General features: G+C 41.4%; 5 protein-coding genes across 10 annotated transcripts; 2 read left to right on the forward strand and 3 right to left on the reverse strand.

Annotated features, from left to right (window-relative positions):
• Positions 1 to 1,526: 1,526 nt before the first annotated feature.
• LOC103432873 (sorting nexin 2A-like) lies at positions 1,527 to 4,925 on the forward strand. Its single transcript, XM_008371082.4, has 5 exons — positions 1,527 to 2,729; positions 3,026 to 3,235; positions 3,354 to 3,614; positions 4,512 to 4,598; positions 4,726 to 4,925. Exons 1-5 carry the CDS (start codon positions 1,755 to 1,757, stop codon positions 4,804 to 4,806), a joined length of 1,614 nt encoding a protein of 537 aa, XP_008369304.1. The 5' UTR covers positions 1,527 to 1,754; the 3' UTR covers positions 4,807 to 4,925.
• A 1,371-nt stretch (positions 4,926 to 6,296) lies between these two features.
• Positions 6,297 to 9,304, reverse strand: LOC103432874 (probable leucine-rich repeat receptor-like protein kinase IMK3). Its single transcript, XM_008371083.4, has 2 exons — positions 7,217 to 9,304; positions 6,297 to 7,104 (listed from the first exon to the last, which is right to left on the reverse strand). Exons 1-2 carry the CDS (start codon positions 9,066 to 9,068, stop codon positions 6,488 to 6,490), a joined length of 2,469 nt encoding a protein of 822 aa, XP_008369305.1. The 5' UTR covers positions 9,069 to 9,304; the 3' UTR covers positions 6,297 to 6,487.
• Positions 9,305 to 12,732: 3,428 nt separating this feature from the next.
• LOC103432876 (PRA1 family protein B1-like) lies at positions 12,733 to 13,896 on the reverse strand. The gene has a single exon (XM_008371084.4). The coding sequence runs from the start codon at positions 13,591 to 13,593 to the stop codon at positions 12,958 to 12,960; it is 636 nt and encodes a 211-aa protein (XP_008369306.1). The 5' UTR covers positions 13,594 to 13,896; the 3' UTR covers positions 12,733 to 12,957.
• A 53-nt stretch (positions 13,897 to 13,949) lies between these two features.
• LOC103432877 (uncharacterized) lies at positions 13,950 to 18,532 on the forward strand. Of its 6 annotated transcripts, none has more exons than XM_008371085.4 (9): positions 13,950 to 14,319; positions 15,053 to 15,262; positions 15,570 to 15,643; positions 16,137 to 16,190; positions 16,725 to 16,979; positions 17,095 to 17,157; positions 17,623 to 17,691; positions 17,777 to 17,822; positions 17,967 to 18,532. In XM_008371085.4, the coding sequence occupies exons 1-9, from the start codon at positions 14,286 to 14,288 to the stop codon at positions 18,026 to 18,028; spliced, it is 867 nt and encodes a 288-aa protein (XP_008369307.2). In that variant the 5' UTR covers positions 13,950 to 14,285; the 3' UTR covers positions 18,029 to 18,532. The 6 variants fall into 6 exon arrangements, with proteins under 6 accessions (XP_008369307.2, XP_028961784.1, XP_028961785.1 ...); XM_029105951.2 differs by having other exon boundaries at positions 14,071 to 14,319; positions 15,576 to 15,643; XM_029105952.2 differs by having other exon boundaries at positions 14,076 to 14,319; positions 15,579 to 15,643.
• A 412-nt stretch (positions 18,533 to 18,944) lies between these two features.
• LOC103432878 (cation/H(+) antiporter 15-like) lies at positions 18,945 to 21,863 on the reverse strand. The gene is made up of 3 exons (XM_008371086.3): positions 21,500 to 21,863; positions 20,379 to 21,380; positions 18,945 to 20,286 (listed from the first exon to the last, which is right to left on the reverse strand). Exons 1-3 carry the CDS (start codon positions 21,737 to 21,739, stop codon positions 19,069 to 19,071), a joined length of 2,460 nt encoding a protein of 819 aa, XP_008369308.2. The 5' UTR covers positions 21,740 to 21,863; the 3' UTR covers positions 18,945 to 19,068.
• Positions 21,864 to 22,481: the final 618 nt, after the last annotated feature.

The raw sequence follows: 22,481 nt of genomic DNA on the forward strand, positions 1-22,481 counted from the left end.
TAGATAGTGTTATTTATTTATTTTTTTAAAGAAACACAACTGGTGACAAGTCACAGTTATCCATCATTTCTGGACTAAAGAGGCTATGGGACCCTGCCCGTGACCATAATCAAGCAAACTCACCAGCTCTGAACATCAAACCCGAGACCTCCTGCACTATTTTTCTTAATTTAATAAATTATTTTTTGATCTGCTTGTTTACTTGGGTTTTTGATCGTTTTCATTGGTAGTTGTAGGTGGGTGTGAAGTTAATTACAATTCTAATCTTGTCGTTAGTGCTTCACCCTAAAAAGGGACTTTGGAAGCTTGTCACGCCCTAGATGACGTGTAGGATACTTCCTTTCTTTTTCATAGTTCGTACCATGCAATAAAATCCATCAATGACTAATCCTCTATCTTTTTGGGATTCAATTATATACCTCTTCAAGTTAATCTGCAATTTGAACTGAAAATATGTACTTCCTTATAACTAATAACGAGTTTTTAAAAATCTATGAGAAGCAAAGAGACGTAACATGACAACTTACAACAGATAGAATTTGAATACCCAAATATCGTACAAAATGTGAAAATATCTGAAACAAAATACACATTCGAACAATTTTAAAGAAGCATGTGTTAAATACACAACCTTACTAGCAATTATGTAAATTAAGGCTAAAAAGAGCAGGTGCTTATTTTCTTTTTCTCCAAGGTAAAACAACATAAAAAATGGGAACTCAAATGGAGTTCCAATTAGGGCCTCGTCAAGTAAATCATAATAGTATGGTATGTTAACTGATTATTCATGTTGTCGAACAAACTTTGTAAGTATTAATTACTAAGTTCAATCATGCATTAATACTGTCTCGAATTTAACCACATAAACTCAACAACAATGATAAGTGATAGCTCTCATTAAAGCTTTAAAACATCTCAAAATATCTCGGTACAATTAAAATGTTGACCTACTACTTTTAAATGGATCAGGATCCTCTCCTGAGCAGATGGAGAGGATCCTCTTGACCAAGGTCATCGGGCCGTTCATTTTTTATCCAACGGTTATAATTATTATAACTTTTAGAGCGCCCCCTATTTGTAACCGTTGGATAAAAAATGAATGTCCCGATGGGCCTGATCAGGAGGATCCTCTCCATCTGCTCAGGAGAGGATCCTGATCCCTTTTAAATATCTCGGTATAATATAAAACTATTCTTCCCGTTCTTCTAAACTTGTATTGACCCAAACATAAAACGCAGATTGGGTCCTCGTTAAGTCGAACTTGCATGCCCAAACCCCGACAAAAGCTTCGGTTTCGGCCCACATTCTATTTAACTCCCCACTTTTTAGGTCGCCGCGGCCCAACCACCTGGCCCGATCCAATTGCCTATCGACAGGGAGGCAACAGACAAATCTTAAATTTCAGGCCTACTTGGGCCTCTTAACAGAAGCCCAATCAAAGCCCAACTTCTCAAGCATTGACGTTAACACGTGGCAGCCTATGTGGCGGAAGCAGCGTCATAACCACCACGTACGCAAAAGAGGTTGCCCATTGGCCCGCCCGAGTCACTCAACTCGCTACTCACTAAAAACTCACTACCTTCCTTGCCGTGTAATCCCCGGTTTCAAATGCTGCACTGCTCCTCCACCACCACCCACCACCCACCACCCATCTCCTCTCTTTTCTTCTCCTCCTCCTCCGCCCAAACCCTCCTTCCATTTATCATTTATTTAAATATTAATTTTTAATTTCCCGGCTAAAGAAAGAGGGAAAAATGATGAGGCAGGAAAACGACGGCGACCAGGAGGCCGACCTACACGCATCCCAAGACGACATGGAATCTCTCGTCCTCGACGAGCCACCCTCATCCAACGGCCAATCCTCTCCCTCCGCGTCCACCTCCGTAGACCGCCACTCCGCCACCGCGACAACGGCCACCTCCTCGCAAGGCTTCAATTCCATCCTTGAACCCCCGTCTTACGCTGACGCCATCTTCACCTCGTTCGATTCCTCCTCATCCAACGGCCACGACTGCCCTAAGCCCTCCTCTTATCAATCGGAGCCTCCGACAAGATCCGAATTTCTCAAGATATGGGTCACGGACCCTCAGAAAGAGCTCGAGCTCTCCAATTCGCTTGTTCCCGGCGGGACCTCGTACCACACGTACCTGATCACCACCCGGACCAACATGCCCGAGTACGGCGGGCCCGGATCCGAGTTCACCGTCCGGAGGCGGTTCAAGGACGTGGTGACGCTGGCGGACCGGCTATCCGAATCGTTTCGCGGGTTCTTCATCCCGATCCGACCCGATAAGAGCGTGGTGGATAGTCAGGTGATGCAAATCGAGCAATTCGTGGAGCTGCGGAGGGCGGCATTGGCGAAGTACCTGAACAAGCTCGCGGTGCATCCGACGATCAAGAAGAGCGAGGAGCTGAGGCTGTTTTTGGTCATGAAGGGGAAGCTGCCGCTGACGAGGAGCGTGGACATGGCTTCGCGCATGCTCGACGGAGCAGTGAGGCTGCCGAGGCAGTTAACGGGCGAGGTGACGGCTGTGACGGATGTGAATGAGGCTGCGCAGCCGGCCAAGGGCGGCAGGGACTTGCTGAGGATCTTCAGGGAGCTGAAGCAGTCGGTGGTGAACGATTGGGGAGGCGTGAAGCCGATGGCGGTTGAGGATGATAAGGAGTTTTTGGCGAGGAAGGAGAAGGTGGCGGAATTTGAGCAGCAGCTTAGCAATTTGTCTCAGCAGGTATTGTTACTAATTTTGAAATGCCGTGCATTTATGTTTGTTGGTAAGATTCAACGTATTTGTGTGTTCAAATCCAAATGTTTGCCAATTATTATGATAGACTAGTGTTATCATGATGATCTTATGATGAAAGAAACATTGCGGCACCATTAGGATCAGTTGCGGGATTTCGAAGTTAAAAGCTTTACCATTTCTGTTAGCATTGTCTGCTCTAAACTTGGCAACTTAGTATACGGTAGAGAAGAATCGGCGAGGTTTTCAGTTACTTAGAACTTATTGAGCTGGATGGTTTGCAGGCTGAATCACTAGTAAAAGCTCAGCAGGACATGGGAGAGACTATGGGAGAATTGGGGTTGGCGTTTGTGAAGCTGACCAAGCTTGAGACGGAGGGAGCCATGTTTGAGTCTCAAACATTACGAGCGAATGACATGAAAAATGTGGCTACTGCTTCTGTTAAAGCTAGTCGATTGTACCGGGAGTTAAATTCGCAAACGGTCAAACATTTGGTAACTTACACAAGCTATCCTAGACATTAAATTTGCGGAAGAGGAGTCATATTTGATCCTTCATAAGAGGATAATCTCTATCGTGTTATCTTAGCCTAATTTTACATGATTATTGCAGGACAAACTTCATGAATATCTTGGAGTAGTGCTAGCAGTCAATAGTGCATTTTCAGACAGATCAAGTGCTTTACTGACAGTTCAGACTCTTTCATCAGAATTAGTTTCGTTGCAGTCCAGGATTGAGAAGCTTGAAGCTGCAGCATCCAAAATATTTGGTGGAGACAGGTCCAGGATGCGGAAAATAGAGGAGCTTAAAGAAACTTTAAAAATTAGCGAGGATGCTAAATCTTGTGCAGTCAGAGAGTATGAACGAATCAAGGTAACATCTTAAGCCATCTAGAACTCAGGCTATTCGGTTTGCATCCTTGGTTTCGAGATTCATTTTAATCATAAATAGCGTCCTCTATATCCTCGCTTCCTTTTTATGACGTAAAAATCTGCAAACAGTTTATGCACAGTTGTAAATTTTGTCAATTTTCACCAGTCTGGTTAAGTATAGCTATGACTGTCCTAGTATACCCTAGGGAGCTGTTATTCTGAGTTTCATCTCAATATATTTGCACTGGCGTTTCAAATTTTGAAATCTTGTCAATACCATTACCAACTGACACAGAACAGAAACTATAGGGGAGTGAGGAAGGGTGGGTAGGTTACTTCGACACCCAAAGAGAATCCTCGAATCCACCAAGGCCTGAAGTACTGACCGAGAAAGGAAGCAACAAAGAATAACTATTCTAGAATATTTGATTACCAAAGCAACAAGAAAACCTAAGGACTAATCAACAAGATAAGATAGTTATCAGATGGAGCTGTTATTCTTCTTTTGGCAAGATACACCATCATGTATAAATTGCTTTTGCATGCGCACCTGACGGTTCTCCATTCTTACTGAACTAACGCAAAAATATTTGTGTTGCTTCTGGTTTCTGGCAACAGTTTTTATTTAACATTCATTCATGCTGTCTTTTGGTTCACGTTAATCTTTGTGTGTTAGAGGCATGCGCTCGCATTGCTGAATATTCTTTATCTAATCATTCGATTGCTAATACTAGAATGCGACTCCTTTGGCCAAGCATATTTGTTTCGGTTCCCGTTTTGATTATTCACAATTCCAAACTAAGAGTTCTAATTTGATTGGAAGAAGTAAGATCTCATTTTATACATGATGTGTTTGTGTACGAACTCCAAGCATGATTGTTGGTGAATCTGTATGCAGGAAAATAACAGGAGTGAGCTCGAAAGGCTCGACAGAGAGAGGCACGAGGACTTCATGGGCATGCTACGAGGGTTTGTTCTTAACCAGGTACTTTCAGCCCCTAAACCGCATATTGTTGTTCGCACGCTTGTAAAACTTTCGCTTCAAATGGCATCCAGACTTCATTTTGTAAGTCCTTGAATAATACTTATGGTGTGTTCTTCACATCTTACAGGCAGGATATGCGGAAAAGATGGCGAATGCTTGGGAGAAGCTTGCGGAGGAAACAAGCGGGTATGCTAAAGATGGCAGCTGACATTTTTGGCTGTAAAATTTTCGTGTTTAGCTCCTCATTCTGCTCTCTTTATTTCTGCATGTACACTAGTTACATCCCATTTGTGATATACCCCAATACGGACCTGACATTTTCTTGCACGACTCGTTATCCGTACATGAAACAACACAAAAATAGTAGGTTTTGGGCCAACCCGTAAACAAGTCAAGTCATTATTGGGTCACTTGATAAGATAATCTATGACATGATAAGACAATGGATTTGACACGATATCGACACGTACACGATAAACATGGCCGGGTCATTCTAACCAACCAAAAATAGGCTTCAGAAGGCTATTTTAACCTTCAGTAGTATAATATCTGCTTGGGTGTAGATCACGTTATCAATATCTCTCTTATCACGTCACGAGAGAATTCTAACATATTGGTGAAGAGATGGATACTCATTTGTGATGTAAAATAACAAAATGGTTACCAGTGGGTAATGTAAAATATAACGCATTTGAATGTCTTGAGAGAAGGGTCTGATTTCTTGCATTGAAAGTATCGAACACAGCATCTTAGCGGATTAATAAGAACAAACAGAGGCTTAATGTGATTGAGACATTAATTATTAAAGTATTAATTAATTTGATCAATTCGATGTGAAACTTTAGCAAAACGTATGTATGCCTTTGTTCTCACTCTAAGTTGGCTTTTGAGGGTGACTCTGTCGTTTGGTGAGATGTACAATTTTCGATGGGATAATACTTCTATCCTCCAATGTGGGATCCATAGATTCTTCATTTGTAAATAACGTATCTTGATCAAATCAACGGTAGGAATTGTTCAATCTATTAATCTTCATTCGAATATCAAATTCTCTAAAGGATCATTTATATTTGAGATCGTTTAATCATTTAAATGTATAGACAGTTTATCATAAATATATTACTTGATACTTACATTGTTGATTTGTTCTATACATTTGAATGACTAAATAATCTCCATTTGAAATTATAGTTTGTAGCCTTGATCTTTAAATGAAGATTAAGAAATTGAACGGTTTCAATTATAAACTTTGTAGGGTCAAAATACGTATTAGGAAGAAAGAGTGAGCTCATCCTCCCAAGAGGAGAAGAAATTTTTAGTTGTGACGGGAACACGGATGATACACCACGTGTTTTTATGCAAATGGTGGAAAATTTTAATTTTTAAGTTCTTAACTTTTTAACACACATAACCCACCATTTCTATAGAGACACGTGACGTGGTGTACTACCTCGTGTGACGGTCACACTGAAAAATCTCTCCCAGAGGAGAATGCAAATATTATCATTTTCAATTATTGTCAATAAGTTGTCGATAAACCAGACTGCACCTATGGTTCATATGCAGTTCCACATACAACTTAAATTTTGAATTTTTAAATGATACCATAGTATGCATTGCCATTTAGTACAATGGTTACTTCATCTTCAGTTGTAAGCGAGATGTCTATCTCAACATTCGAATCTCAGAAATGGCAAGTTCGAAACCAAACATAAATTTCATTGGCCACAAGAATTAGAACGATCAACAAAATCGCAACACTCCTAAATTAATCGAGAGAGAAAAACTGTATCTACAGACACTGATGAAGTGTAACAAAACCAAAACTAATATTCAAGAATGAAAGAATCTTAGACTAGCTACCGAACCCCTTTTTCTGGAATCCGCTTTCACTCATCACTTGCTGAAGGGGCTTCAGCTCCGTCGTCGCCGGAACTGGCGGCTGTTTCGGGTCTGATATCTTCTAGCTGCTGCAGGACCTGTTGAACTTCCGGCCTTGCCGATGGCGAAGGATCAACACAATGCAGAGCTAGTTTCAACGTGTTTAGCAGCTCGTCACCGATGATAGAGGCGTCCCTCATCAGTTCCAAGTCGAAAACTTCGTTAGTCCACTCCTCCTTCACAATGGAAGCAACCCACTGAGGCAAATCCAAACCGTTGGTCGGCTCTCCAGGAGACTTCCCTGTTAGGAGTTCCAATATGATGACCCCAAGGCTGTAAACATCAGTTTTCGTGTTGGCCTTCTTGAGCTTTGAGAGCTCCGGGGCTCGGTACCCTAGTGCTCCTGCGGTTGCAATCACATTGGAATTGGCAGCGGCCGTCATGAGGCGGGGAAGGCCGTAATCTGAGATCTTGGCATTCGTGTGCTCATCAAGTAGGATGTTGCTGGATGTGAGGTTGCCATGGATAATGTTCTCATTGGCGTGGAGGTAGGAGAGACCTCTTGCCATGCCCCTTGCTATTCCCATTCTTGTTGGCCAATCAATCGACGTATCCGGTCCTCGAGCTGCAACGGAACCAACCACAGTGATCAGATTGACAAACACAAAAATACGGTATACCAAAATTGAAATCGAGGCAAAACATATAGTATGCAAAATCGCTTGCATCGTGCTTACCATGGAGAAATGCTGCAAGACTCCCTCTCGGCATGTAATCGAAAACCAGAAGCTTTTCTCCCTTAGGTCCCAAGTAATAAGCCCTCAGAGCCAGAAGATTCGGGTGCCTGATTTTCCCAAGCACATTCACTTCCGTCTCGAATTCCCTCTGGCTTTTCGTAATCTTTTCTCTCAATCTCTTCACTGCAACTTCACTCCCATCCTCCAATGTCGCCTTGTACACAGTCCCAAAAGTGCTTTTCCCCATTATCTCTGCCGTTGCGCACAAAAGATCATCCGCTGTGAAAACCATTGGCCCGTCAAAATGTACCAGTTTTCCTCCAGCATCTCCTCCGGATTCAGCTTCTCCTCCAATGGCCGGAACACCCTTTTCGGTCCTCGCAGCTCCAGCCCTCGCTGCGCCTGCGCCAGCCTTGCCTTTCGATGCAGCTCTTTTTCTTATCAAACAGCAGAGCAGAATGCAACAGAGTACAAACAACACTAACAAAAGAACTCCTGCTGCTATAAGAATTTTGTCTTTGGTACCAAGTCTGCGGCGGCGCTTCGCAGTCTCCGGGCCTGGAGCCGGGACATTCTGAGACGGTGCCTTGGAAGGGCATGGAGTAGAAGCACTGTACCCGCACAGCTGAACATTCCCGACGAAGGAGCTCGAATTGAACTTCTGGGAGAGAGGAGCGGGGACAGCACCAGAGAGGTTGTTGTAAGAAACATTGAGGAAAACAAGATGTGATAAACCAGCAAGAGAAGCTGGAATTTCACCACCGACATTATTCAGCGACAAATCGAGGCGGGTAAGCGTCGAAATGTTGCCAAGAGCTTCAGGAATTGGACCCTGCAATTTGTTCTTCCTCAAGTTAAGAACAGAAAGATTTTTCAAACTTCCAAGACTTTCCGGGATTTCGCCTTCGATATTGTTTCCTTCTAGATTCAGCTGGATTAGCGAGGAGAGATTGGAGAAGCTAGAAGGCAAGCTTCCATTGATGGCATTGTTAGGAAAATCTAACATTCTAACTCTCGAAAGCCGCCCTATTTCATTCGGTATAGCTCCATTGAACTGGTTATTTCCAAGTTGAAGCTCTTGAAGCTCATTCAACTGGCCTAAAGAGCTCGGGATCGAGCCGGATAAATTGTTGTGGTGGAAAGCAAGGAATGTGAGGTAATGTGAGTGGGAGATACTATCCGGGATAGAACCCGAAAGCGAATTGAAGCTCAGATTGAGCCTATAAAGTTTGGTGGAGTTAAAAACGCTGCCTGGGATTTTACCAATGAGCAAATTGTTGCTAAGATCAAGGGTTTGGAGCAGAGGACTAAACCCTAAAGAAATTGGGATTGAACCCGAAAGCTTATTGTTAAATAATTGAACTCCTCTGAGGCTTGGAAGGTACCCTAAAGATTGAGGGATTGGCCCTTCAATCTGGTTGTCATGGAGGCTCAGCTTCCTCAGCCCCTGGAGCTGTCCGATTTTCTCCGAGATTCTGCCACCTAACCCCCTCCAGGGAAGCTGGAGCACAATCACCTGCCCCTGAGCGCACTTGATTCCGGCCCATCCGCCGGAGCAGGCTCCGTATCCGCTGTCGTTCCAGCTCCTTAAGAACCCCTTTGGGTCGTCGAGCTCGTGCTTGATTGATTGGAGGGATTGGTAGTCCGCCGCCGTGACAATGACGCCGTCCCAGATTTCGGGCCGGGCCGGGTGGAAGAAGGAGAGGAGGAGGTGGAGAAAGAGGAGGAAGTGGGCGCACTTGGGTTGGAGAAGAAGAAACTTCCATTTTTCCTTCTTCTTGTGGGAAATCCGGCTCCAATTTTGAGATGGGTAGTCGAAAAATGCGGGAAAGTTCTGACCTTTGCTGTCCATGGTCAGAAACAGTGCACCAACAATGGCGAACTGTTTATGTTTGATTCTAGAGAGAGAAAGTGAGAGTGATGAGAGAGAGAGGGAGGGAATGGAACAAGAGAAAAAGAAGTTGGTGGGATTGGGAGGACTGAGATCCTAGAGCTGTGTGTTTTAGAGACGACTAAGACAGGGCACGTGAGGGTTCTCAGAGTTTTAGAGAGAGAGAGAGAGGGAGTTGCTGTTTGTATTCGGTGGAGAGAGAGAGAGAGAGAGAGAGAGTTGCTGTTTGTATTCGGTGGAGAGACAATTCATGTGGGTGGCAGACGCTCTCTTCCTTACAGAAGGCCTAACGGCTAGTTTTCGATTGCTGAATTCATACATGGCATTGGCTAGGGTAGGGTGGATTTGGATCCTATCCGGATCCAAACGGCGGGAATCTTAAGAATTCTCACATCTTAGTTATTCATCGTACATCGTGTAATAAAAAATTACTTGAATTTTTTTATTTAAAATTAAACATAAATAACATTTGACGAAAACTGATCGCACGATATACGATGAACGGTTAGGATGTAAAGATCTCTAAGATCTTCACAAAGAAGATCCGAAAAGAATCTTCATCCAGCTAGGGTTTTTATATTTCTCTTCTCCATGCATTATATATATATATATATATATATATATATATATATGTTTGTATAATGATTTGAACATCTCGATGATCTCGTGGACGGAGGAGGAGGAGGTGGGAAGGTTGAATTGAACTTGTTGAAGTTGGGGTCTTTTTTATTGCTTCGAAGTTCGAATGGCTCCTCCTCCCTTCTCAACGGCTATCTTTCCTTCTGGCGGGTCCCGCCATTTAAACATCGCCAGGTGAAATGCCTGCGGGGAGTAGTACTGCATCCGGTAGCTTCTTTTGTCATTTTTTGGTCAAAGGACTGTTTTGCCCTGCTCCTCGACTTTGTTACTAAAATTATGGAACAGTGGTGCAAAAAGCTTTAAGCTCAAGTGATAACGAACGTTTGTTAATGCATTTGAGGTCTTAGATTTAATTTTTCATCTTTCACTATCGTTTGTATAAAGATATAGCTACTATAGATGGATGATGTCTTATATTTTGAGAGAATTTCTTCTATTGCAAATCGTATATAACTATGTAAATGTGACAAGTGATAGACACATAATTGTATACAACTTATAACCCTTCTTAGATACAGCAGTGCATGCTATGTCACATATTTCATGCATTCAAGTCTATGCGTGCCTATTTTGGTTGAACCGAATGCAAGAGGTTTCCTTTGTATATACCTTGAGTGGACTTATAACGTGGGTGGGTGACCATATCCGTTGTACATAATAATATCTTTTTTTACCAAAAAGCACAAGAAAACTTTAGGTGGTAGCTGGATCGAATGGTTAGCTTGGATTTTTAAGACCCCACGTAACTGATATATGAAGGTGATGAAAGAGGAATATGACAAAAGGGTTCATCACCTTTCATTTCATCATTCACGTTGGAACTCAATTGGAAAACAAAATCTTGGTTTTGAATACTTGAGGGCTTGGGCCTGATCTCATCGGGCAATAGCAACATGCCACGTAATGGAGGGATTTTTTTAAATATTGGGTATTCAACGGGTACTTCACATATTATGATATAAGTAAAAAAAATTTTTTTTTTTTTTTGTGTCTCTTCACTTATTTTATGACATGTAGAGTACTCGCTTAAATAATGAATAATTAAAATAATTTCTTCACATAATTATCCCTCAGAGTGGAGAAGTATTGGTCGCCATTAGAGTGATGAAATGTAGAATGAGTTCCCTTCCACTTGAGGTTTTAAAAATTAGAAGTAGCAAGTCCACTTTTATTTTCGGGCTGACCCGAACCGCACAATTAGAGAAAGGAGTATAATTCTCTTCCTCTCTTTTTTCTTCCCTAGGATTCTCTTCTCTCTTTTTTTCCCTCCTCTTCCCTCCCCTCCAGTTTGAACGGTTACGGTTAAACAACGTCAACATCTTATACCATTTTTTTATAGAAAGAGAAAGACAAAATAGAGAATGTGAGAGGAACAGATGGAAAGAGGAGGAGAGAATCCTAATCCTTAGAGAAAAGCTTGGATAAAGATGCTTAAACACGCCATTTATAAGACACTACTCACAGAATAATGAAAACACTGAATTTTGGTCCTGCCCTATGTCAGGAGAAATTCTCTTGTACAACCAAGACATAATTCCAAGTATGTCACATGTACGATAAATATTTGTCACATGTTGGAAACGTAAATCACTCATCTAATATACGCTCAAGGCACATGAAGAATTCATGACAAGAGAGTATCTATTATATACGTAAAGACTTGAGAAGTGCCCTAAAAATGGAGGACGGCTTCCGGACTTCCGATAGATGAGAGTTGCTGATTAGCCGAGAAAAGATGAAAGAAACAAATGTTGAGTAATAGCAGGTAATAATTTGGACATCCTACTACTCAATAACCAAATAAGTGAATAGTGGCTGATTCAATATTCAAATATTTGGAAGTGTCAGTGTTAAAAGGTCTAAGTTTTTTACAGAAACAGAAAGCAGAGCGCTCAAAAGATTTCAATTTATTCATTAAAGCATTTCGCCGAACACTCGGTGGACTTGTCATCAACCAACACGTGTCGAACACTTGATGGACTTCTTGTCATCAACCGAACCGTGTTGCACAGATATCAACAGATATCGTGGAGTGGGGGCAAACCACCTTGATTCATTATTTGATAATAAAAACCTGACCTTATCAAGACATTAAGACATTCCTTGCATTCATCTGGTAACTACAATTACCCAACCAATGACATAATCAACAAAGCAAAACGAATGAGAACAAGCATCTTTCACATAATGGTGTTCTCGGTGGGGATTTGGTGACACAATGGGACAACTATAATAACACGTTATTAATATGAATTAAAACCTCTCACCTACAAGTGGAGTACTAGACCGCAGTACCAGATATCCATCGGCAGCAATCAGCATAAGATGTTATGATCAGAAATTCTCTAATGCAGGAAAAATCTTGTGGGATAGTTGCTGCACTGCACCGATTGACCGGCTACTCAAATCCCACAAGATTTATCCCTCGTTAGAGAAAATCCCCAATTACGAGTACTTCCAGTAAAAACAACAAAATCAAAAACCAATCAGTAAAGTCAAGTGCAGATGGCTTAAGAACCCTAAAAGCCTCATAAAAATGGCACAACCTATCTACCAGAAACAAAACATGGACAATGAACATCCTTTCAGAAATAATAGCGCTCCGACCAATCTGGTTACATCCAACTCGAAACTAAATGAGTCTGACATTTGTGAATCGTAATGAACTTCTATCAACATAAGATGTTAGAAAGCCGACATGTCATCAACGGAGGAGCCTCCGACTACAAGCGACTATAGTTTTTATCCCACATCTCCATAAGTAATACCTATTGTCCTACTATAACACAAACAATGTACGTTGCTGCTTGAATTTCTTTTTATCCGAGCAAGGTATTCTAATCGATTTAGTCAAAACTCTCTAGCCAATTTCGCTACGACCGGATTTTAAATCAAAGTCTTCGACAAACAAACCATCATCCAGTTCTATACAAATCATTCATGCAATCTGGAAAATCTAATTATTCATAAGCATTAACTCACCAAATAATCAGAATATAAACATGAATTAATATCTAAATTCATCAGCATCAAAATTTGACTAAATAAATAAAACAGAAATACAAATTTCAGATCAAATCTACATGAAACCCTAGAATTTCCGCTCTAAAATTCCGCAATCAGATTAAGTTTTTATAATCCTACAAGAATATCAATTGCACAGATCAGTACAAAAAAGATATGGTCTCACCATGGTTGCGGCGAGATTCAATTAGACACGTCCAGGGACGGCAGCGGCGGAGGAGGTAGCGCCACCAAGGAACGAGAGAAATCCGGCGTTGGCGGGCTCTTGATCGTCGAGAAAGAGGTCATCCGGAACCCTAAACGCACCGTGCGCGCAAACAATGGCGAATCCGATCAACAAACCCGAGATCAGGAGCGAGCCGACGCTGGACATGAAGATGACGACCACGGTCAACACGACGAGCCCGATGAGGGTTTCGGCGTCGGAGAAAGTGCGGCCGAGGATGACGAGCGGCTGATCGGACGCTCGAAACAGGTAGAGGAAAGCCCACGCGCCGAGGAGCGAGAGTAGGACGATGAGGGAGAAGGGATGGGTGAGGAGAGAGAGGGCGAGTACGAGGGTGAGTAGGGACACGTAATTGACGCGGAAGTAGGTGAAATTCTTGCGGATCCGGGAGTAGGCATCGGTGAGGGAGTCGGGTCGGGCCAAGGCGCTCCTGTCCACGAGCTCGTACCAGGGGCGGCGCTGCGAGAAGCCGTTGCGGACGGAGGAGGATAGGCGTGAGATGAACACGCGGAAGGCGGGGGTGGCGATCGGAGGCTGTGACTGGGCACCGACGGTCGTTTGGGCGTTGGAGATCGGAAGCGTCGCTGGGGAGGCCATTGTTGGCGCGTGGAATGGCCGGTGTCTTGGAGGAATGTACTCGATTTCAAGAGGGACAAGAGGGAACGAACGCTGTTTAAATGGAGCGAATTTAGAGAGGACTCTCGCCGGATTTTTTTGTACGGAAGTTTCAATTACATTCGTTCATTATTATAATTAGAAATTATTATATATATTTTTTATTTAAAATTAAATATAAATAGTATATAGTAAAAACTGACAGTAATATGATGAACGAATATGATTAAACAATTCTTAAGATTCTTAAAAAAAAGAATTCGACGAGGATTTTCTATTCTTAAGATTCTTAAAAAAAGAATTCGACGAGGATTTTCTCTTGGCTTATGGTGATGCAGGATCGAGTATGTGAAGGTGTATGCTGTCTAATCTTAGGTACTCAATGTGTCATAATGCAAGACATCCACGTGGAAGACGCACATATGTAATCCTAGAACCCGCCGCAGCCAGTAACTCGTCAACTTAAACGGAGAAACTGATGTGGGAGGCGGATATTTCGAAGATCAACCTCCCCAACTAACCAGTGGCGCTTCGTTTTCTTCAGCTCTCGATTTTACCCCCCGAAACGTCTCTTTAAATTCCCGTCTCGTACCGATTCCACCATTTCTGGTTCGTCCAAATCGCCGGAAAATCTCTCTCTCTCTCTCTCTCTCGTCTGCATTTTCCTTCCGCCAATGGAGTCCTCCGCCGCTCTCCGATCCTTCAACTGTAACTCTCTCTCTATCTCCATCTCTATCTTTATCTCTCTCTGTATCTGTTCATTCATACATATGTACATACATACATGCATTCATGATATAAACATGTATATATTTGTGTATGTTTGAAGCTTAAGCATTAGTAGTAATTTGATCTAAATTTTTTTTTGGAAAACAATTTTAGCTGTTTATTTGTTTTGATTTTGATTTTGTGAACGAATTGATAGTTGAGGAATCAAATTGTTTTGGATTTTTGGAAAAATAATGGAAGATTTTGAGTTTATTTTGATTGTCTGTGTAGAACTAAGCTTAGCTGCTTTTTGCATATAACGTTTTGGTAACGCTGAAGTAAGAAATTAGGCTCCAATGGTTTGAGATCTGAAGTGATTGATTCTTGTTATCTTTAACCGGCATGGATTTTCTATGATAACGATAACGAACATGTACATCGTTTTTTTAATTTCTGGAGCTGAATGCATCTAATTTAACAAGGCAGTCTCAATTGAAACTTTTTAGATGCTGTGATAAAACTTGAAATATTACTGTCGTTTGCTTTGTTCCTAGAGGAGTAGCGAATCCAAAAGACGTACCATGTATTTGGAATAATAAAGCATGCATATGAAGGATTTGAATCCTATGTGCATAATCTTTTTATGTTTCTCTGAGAAGTGCAAATTATTCAACGATTGTTGAGCTTTGATTCATGGTCGGGTTCTGAGTCACAAGACATTGCCAAATTTCAGGTTCTGTAGGCACGGTTTCCCATGTCCGGTCCTTGCTTGACAAACCTGGTATGTTGCCTGTGTACAATACCAGAAGGCCCACTCCAAGTAGATCATATTTCCAAGGCTTGATGGTTAGTGAGAAGTTCATTTATTCTTCACAAAAGCGAAGGGGAGTGCTAGTATCATGTGTGAAGACATCTGAAGCTGCTAAGACTGAAAATTCCAGCGGTATGTTTATGTATATACAATATTCAGTAACTGGCAAGTTTGTCTTTGTGAGTGCAATTAAATTAACCAATAACTTGTGATGTTTTCTCTTGGATATTTGTAAAGCTTGATTTCTGTTACATTGTTGCATCTGAAGATCATTTTTGTTGTTGTCAGAATAAATTTACATCTGATTTGATTTCCTTCTTTTTAGTTTCCGTTTCTTAAACATTTGGGTTTTCATTTTTCTTTAAATGTGCTTACACGTGCCAATATAGCTTGAGTAAAACTCTTAATTTCCATCTTAAATATATTTAATTTTGGGCAGTTTCAGCAGATAGTAAACCACAACGCTCATCAGAGAAAGCTACCCATCCCACAATTTTTCCTAGTGGATTCGAGGTGAGAATATTTATGATTCTACATAAACAAAGAAGTCATAATTGAACCAGGAATCCTTGTTTTTGTTGTATGACCCTCTGTTCTTTGTTGATGAACATACTTGACTTTTTCCTTCATCAGTAGATTTGCAAAGGTATTGTTCGTTAACAAATGGTTATACTCAAAGTAATCCTAAATCTTGCTTTGACTATGATTGCTTCTTATATCATGATATCGCAATTGTTACTTGAACGTTTTGATGCAAGATTTTCAACTGCTTTTGAACTTTGAGAATTTGGTATAAATTCAGTCAACTTATACTTCATGCTTTAGCTTTATGCATACTTCATGCTTTATCTTTATGCGTTACTGTGCTCTAACTATGCTCCTATCTGATTCATTGAAATTGATTAGATTCTATTAATATCAACAATTTTTTTGTGGATACTGATGCTGCCTCTAATGCTTTTGCACTCAACCTTCCGGTCTGACACACAGTTGTCTTTATCACCAGGCACTGATGCTAGAAGTCTGTGACGAGACAGAGGTTGCTGAACTGAAACTTAAGGTAAATATCAACACCCATCATGCAAAATGGTACTCTTGAAAAATCTATTGATGTTGCTTCATGTGTACATAAAGCATGCATTTTATGTTAAAAACAAAGTTTGTTCTTCATTAAGAATCTGAAAAGAAGTGGGTACTCAATATGTTAAGGCAACGATGAGTACATTTTTAGTGTGCCCATGGAGTTGAGGCATAGGGGACATAAATCAAACGTTTTAGTGGTAGATCATGGATTCAATTCCTGGTTAAAATTTCATTAGTTCCTCAGGCTTCTCCTGTTTTACTGGGTTGTCTAGAGTTGATTGTCATTAGAGGTGGTAAATCAACCCATTGGGTTGTTAATGGGTAACCGTTCAGACCCATTTAATTTGATATCTCCATAATATCAAGGTGAGATTGGTAGTGGTGATGATGGTGTAAGGTGCAATCACCAATGGGTTGATTTTCCACCTCAATTGTCATCAGCAATTTTTTGTTTGTAGTTTACATTCTCTTCTTTCAGTTCTTTGATTGGTCATGCATATCTCTGTGTTAGGTTGGAGACTTTGAAATGCATTTGAAGCGGAATATTGCAGTCACCAGTGATCCAGTGCCTATCATCTCGCCAGCAACACCACCACCTGTTCCATCTAAACCTATGGATTCAACTCCTGCTCCCCCTCCAGCATCACCACCAAAATCTTCTGAAAAAACCACTCCATTTACAAACGTATCTGTAGACAAGTCATCAAGGTTAGCAGCCTTGGAGGCTTCTGGTGCTAAGGGATATGATCTGGTTTCTTCTCCTACGGTATGTGTTGTTCCTATGTTCGAGAAACAATTTGGTTCGTTTACTTTGTCCAGGACAATAACTACGATATAGCATCTAGGGCTCACTTTCAACTTTCTTTTCTTGTTGGTTCCAGGTTGGTTCATTCCGCAGGGGAAGAACAGTGAAAGGAAAGAAGCAACCTCCCATCTTTAAAGAGGTATCAGTTGCATTCCTATGTTTGGCTCAACATTTTGATTTTGTTATTTTGCCGTAATTTTAATAGGAAATTCACCTAATATGCCATTCTCACCTTATGTAGAAAAAGATTTCGACATACAACATAAAAACTTCCAGAATATTCTTCTAAACTCCTCATTTAGTTGAGTAAATCAAGAATTTAACTGATTAGTAAAATACTTATATATCTATCTAGAAGATTGCATTTTTGTTAATAAGATCGAGTCTAAATAAGCCCCATTTTAGGGACTACCGATTCTACGAGTGCTTTCATTGCAACTGCTATTAGGATTTTAAGTAATAAGATCGAGTCTAAAGAAGTCCCATAACAGTGTCTCGGAATCTTTGATTTCTTTATCCAAATAATGAATGTAGGGTCACAATTTGTATAACCAACTTGGCAACATAACCTCAATCTGGCTTCTCTTGATTCCAAATTTTACAGGGTGATTTGATAAAAAAAGGACAGGTAATCGGATATGTGGATCAGTTTGGCACCGAACTTCCTGTGAAGGTACGTTTTCCATTTCAGTTCCCTTCATGCTAAGTGTTTCATGATAGACATATCGCTCATGACGGATCCTTGATGTGTTGGGCAGACTGATGTGGGTGGAGAAGTTTTGAAGCTCCTCTTCAACGACGGAGGTATAGTGACTTTTATCATTTTTCGATGCAGTAGTTTAATGTTATCAAGTTTGTCATATCTACGGTTGTATATTGTGACCTTAATCTAAACCCTACAAATGTCAAAGCTCTTATTCGTTTATTTGAATTGTTAATGATTTGCAGAAGCAGTTGGTTTCGGAGACCCCCTTATCGCTGTCTTGCCCTCATTTGCCGGTATCCAGTGAGCTCTCTCTCTCATCCCTGTAATCGTTGTTGAAGAGCTCCGAAGCTTGCTGTTTTCCGGAGTCAATTCTTTCCGTCGTCTATTTTACCTTGTGGAATTAGAGGACACTTAGATTTTGCGATATGTATTTTGATATTTCTGTCAGTAAAATTGACTGTGGATCGATCAAGCAATAATTCGAGGGGTATGATATCCACACACCTTATTTTACTTCTCACACACCTTTTTAATTTCGGCCATCAGATCGGATGAATTGAAGAAAATCAACGGACATAAATTATCAAGGGGTGTGTGAGAAGTAAAATGGGGTGTGTGGATAGCATACCCCTAATTCGATTGAGCTTTTCTATAACCGTTGTGTTAAGACATACTGTTTTGTTGGTTGTTAAGTGGTTACATTGGTAGATTGGTTTACTAATGGACGGAAACTTGCTTTGTTTGGAAAACAATGAGACTGTTACACCGGCATGTAATATTAATGAATATTTGGTACCATTTAAAATAATTGTATAATCATCTAAATTTTTTTTTAGATTCTAATTTCCATTTATAAACCAATATATTTCAATTCTCATCTCCCTCATCTCGTTTTTAATATTCAGTTTTAAATTAATTTAACTGCGAGAAGAGCAATCAAACTCAAGTACACGAAAGAGTACTTTTGCATTAGTCAATGGGACTATACCCACGTCTTTTTAGACAGACAAATATGATTAAATGAGGAAATGTATATTCTAAATATTTCTTAAACCCCATGTTCAAATTGGCACCACTCAAAAATTGTTGTGTACCTAACACTCAGTACTATAGTCTGGTGATATTTCTATGTCAGAGGTTTTAGGTTTGAATTTCATAGATGGCGAATTCGATGCCAAATTAGGTTGCTCATTGTGTAGCTTAGCGAACTTCCAATCCTCTTAATGTAAAATATATCGTTATATAAATGAAAAAGAAAAATCCAAAATAGTATCATTTACAGAAAAAATGAATGGGGCTGAGTTGAAAAAGAAAGCAACACCAGAAAGGAAGAGTTTCTAAACTCTATTTCCTACCATTTTCGCTAACTGTAATCGTCCAGGATCCTCGTAGTGTTTCCTCAGGGGGTGCTTCGTGAATTAGCGGTTCTCTGTCAACTGCTTGATTCCGATTAACCGGTTTCCCTCCAATTCTCTGCTGCTGCAGCACTAGCACAGAAAGTGAGCACTGGAAGTCCGGGGAAGCAAGCATATCTCCGATGATTCCGAGCTCCGGGCACTCACTCCACTCACCGAGCCCCGAAAGAAGCGGGGAGTCCTGGTGGTGCATGCCTACCAACATCAAATCAAAACAGTCCACCATTGATTTGATAACAGCGGACAATCTTGCTCCGTCTCTTACCACCTCTTCCACCACAACAAACCGCTCATTGTCTGCATTAGCTAGCCGGTATTCCTCAACCAGGTCACTTTCCCGCTTCCGGTCTTTGCTGTTTTCGTCACCAAAGAGGAGGAACCGGGCAACTGTTAAGTCCACGCTCGGATGTCTTGCCATGCGAGCGCCATAGGCTAGTGCCTCTGCATCGTCTGCACCACCAATGAAGATCACAGCAACATGGAATGTATACTGGTTGGTTAGAACTGATACCGACCCTCCTAGCAGTCCCCGATCAACGAGAATTCCAACAGAGCAAGGCGCCATTTCGAGGACGTTCATGTTCATGGACTGGAGAGCTCGGTTCACCGTCCCAATGTTGCCATCTACTGCCCATTGCTTGTGAAACGGCAGGATCACCAGGTTAGCCCTCTTCTCCATTGCAACGCGGCAAACGTCATCATGCATTGTTATATACTGTGAGATGGAAGTGAATGCTTGGAGGGAGGCACGCCCTTGGCTATGCTGCTCGTACTGCCTCAGCGCTTTGACAATATGGCAGGACATGGCTGTGTTGTTGTCAAAGTTGTCACGGGGTTGGTGCGCCACGAGAATAGGGTTGGTTTGCCCCACAAGCTCGGTGAGGACGAGGCCTATGACTGCAACAGGGTTCGCTTCTGTAGCATTTGTTACTTCCAGGACGTTTATGAGAGTGGGAACACTGTCCTGGTTGTGGATACAGGCCAGGATTCGGAGCTCTGACTCGCGCTTCAAATGTTGGATTGTACTTCTTTTCAGTGCTGCGTATTTCTTTGAAGGATCATACAAAAACTTTATCAAAGGTGTTACAATTGCTGTCATCACTATCACCGAGAACACGGACAGCGCGAATTCTTGATCAGTCAGAATCTGTAAAAGATTTATCATATCATCCCAGGTGAGCATCGTACTGAAAACAATTAGCGAAAAGGAGAGTTTAAATTAGCGATTGAGATTCAGACCTTGCCTTGCTTCCAGATGTTGTACATAACAAGTTCAGTGATGCCTTTGGCGTTAAGGATGATGCCGAGCACAAAAGCGTCATGCGTAGGCACATCAAAATAGGTGGCTGGTAACATTACTGCTCCTACCTTCACCAGGGCAGAAAAGAGAACAAGAACCCCCATAATCCATGTAGACCGAGGATTAACCCTGAAGATGTTCGTCCTCAGCCCGCTATTGGCAAGGTAGGTTGGGTAGAACAACCCTGTAGCCAAAATTTCCAACTTCATCACCAATGCAGATCCCAAAGGCGGTCCTGCAGGCACGACGTAACCAAGCACTAGAGGTCCCAGCAAGTAATGCTGGCTTATGAGCTCACTGAGAAATCCACACACAAGAACAAACAGGAAAATGGTAATGGTATACGACTCCTTGACAGATTTCCCTTCCTCTATACGGTTGAGCATCCATAGAATTGCTGGCCTGAACAAGTATATAATCGAAAGAACAAAAGCTAACGCTGTTATTATTTCCAAGACTGGAACTAACGCAGTTTTCGTCTTGTTACCCAAAATCGCCATGGCCATCCCAACCATAATGATGCCTATAACATCGGAAAACATTGTTACAGAGAGGGCCAGGCGGCCAAGGTCCGTGTTCATTAGCCTGAGCTCGGTTAGTAAACAACCAACCACAGGGGAACTCGATATAACCTGTGATGTAGTTATAGTTGGGAGAGCCGATCTAAGGGTCTCGTCCATCGCGACATATTTTCTCATCGTCATGGCTAGGCATAAGGGGAGTGCCAAGGTGAAGAAGAACATCGAAAGTGCAATGGAAACTGCTCTTCGTTCAGGCCTTATCGTTCTGCCTGCATTCAGCTTCACTCCGGTTGAAAAAAGGAAGAACATGAGGCCGAATGTTGCAATTGTTTCAAACACATTAGCGCTTTTTATCGGGAAGATGGTGTTTGAGATTTGCTTTTTGTGCCCCAGAAGTGATGGCCCGAATATTACACCGCCCTGAACAGAATTTCAATTTGTTAGATACACACAGAACGGAAAAGCATGGTGAATTGATCCGTATAGAAATGGTGTCCAAATGTATACAAGTTTTGTTAATGCAGAGATTGAAATCGTACAAACATCTGAGAAACGAGGGTGGACTGTCCCAGGGGTTTGAAGCAGAGATTGATCAACTGGGAAACAAGGGTGATGATGGATAACTGCACCAGAAGAAGAGATGTGGAGGAAGCGAGAGGGTTCTCGTGGCGGAATACTCCGCGGGAAGCAATGCTGCCGTAGGGATTTTGGCACACCAAAGTCACATTGTCTATGGCCTGTTCGATGTCTCCAACCAATGCATTTATGTTTAAGCCCATCTCAGCTGCCTCTACTTTTGCTTGCACCTCAAGGAAGAAGAAGAAGAAGAAGAAGAAGAAGAAGAACGAAAGAAAAGAAACCGAAAAACGAAGAACGAAGAACGACGAAGAAGTGAACGCAAACAAGTACCATACACAAGAATTACACACAGAGAGTCGGAGAGAGGAATGTGAGGTGAAGCTGATATTTTGGGAATGAACATTTTTGACGGGTGAGCTATATCCTACAAAGTACAAAATAGATAATCTAAATTCGATCCTTGAGAAAACTGCGGGTGTTTATATTACAATTATTATTAATTAAACAAAATATAAGGTAATTAGCAACTACTAATCCAACCTGAGTTTGATTGAAATGTTCCAAATCTTCCTGTAAGTTCTTGCTCTCATACGACTATTTGTATATATATGTATTATAATTATTATTCTTTTATGTTGGACTGAATGTCTTTCATAAGGAATTGGAGGAATATGTGACGATTTCTTCCGGGAAATCCCCAACAAAAAATACGCACTATGCCCTCTTCTATATTTCCCTCTCTACAGTTTGAACTCATTTTTTTCAACATTCCACAATACTCGTGCCCACCCGGCACAAGATTTAGCAATCACAATTTGAAAAACAACTTACATAGCACAAGTATACTACTATTGTGACGATCCGTAACAATAGTACAATGTCATGCGAAGATAAAATACAATATGGAAAGAACATTACATGTCGCATTATCATTGGTTCAGG

The sequence above is a fragment of the Malus domestica genome, chromosome 07 (genome assembly GCF_042453785.1).
Source record: "Malus domestica chromosome 07, GDT2T_hap1".
Taxonomy (NCBI): domain Eukaryota; kingdom Viridiplantae; phylum Streptophyta; class Magnoliopsida; order Rosales; family Rosaceae; genus Malus; species Malus domestica.

Bases quoted from the DNA above. Each gene is read 5' to 3' on its own strand.
- LOC103432876 (XM_008371084.4), bottom strand. From the start codon at position 13,593: ATGGCCTCCCCAGCGACGCTTCCGATCTCCAACGCCCAAACGACCGTC.
- LOC103432874 (XM_008371083.4), bottom strand. From the start codon at position 9,068: ATGGACAGCAAAGGTCAGAACTTTCCCGCATTTTTCGACTACCCATCT. The intron at 7,105-7,216 runs GTAAGCACGATG...GTTCCGTTGCAG, and splicing joins TCTTGCAGCATTTCTCCATG to CTCGAGGACCGGATACGTCG.
- LOC103432878 (XM_008371086.3), bottom strand. From the start codon at position 21,739: ATGGGCTTAAACATAAATGCATTGGTTGGAGACATCGAACAGGCCATA. The intron at 21,381-21,499 runs GTACGATTTCAA...AATTCTGTTCAG, and splicing joins CCCTCGTTTCTCAGATGTTT to GGCGGTGTAATATTCGGGCC. The intron at 20,287-20,378 runs GTCTGAATCTCA...AATCTTTTACAG, and splicing joins ACATCTGGAAGCAAGGCAAG to ATTCTGACTGATCAAGAATT.
- LOC103432873 (XM_008371082.4), top strand. From the start codon at position 1,755: ATGATGAGGCAGGAAAACGACGGCGACCAGGAGGCCGACCTACACGCA. The intron at 3,236-3,353 runs GTAACTTACACA...TGATTATTGCAG, and splicing joins CGCAAACGGTCAAACATTTG to GACAAACTTCATGAATATCT. The intron at 3,615-4,511 runs GTAACATCTTAA...ATCTGTATGCAG, and splicing joins GAGAGTATGAACGAATCAAG to GAAAATAACAGGAGTGAGCT.
- LOC103432877 (XM_070825308.1), top strand. From the start codon at position 14,286: ATGGAGTCCTCCGCCGCTCTCCGATCCTTCAACT. The intron at 15,263-15,569 runs GTATGTTTATGT...AATTTTGGGCAG, and splicing joins TAAGACTGAAAATTCCAGCG to TTTCAGCAGATAGTAAACCA. The intron at 15,644-16,118 runs GTGAGAATATTT...GGTCTGACACAC, and splicing joins TTTTTCCTAGTGGATTCGAG to AGTTGTCTTTATCACCAGGC.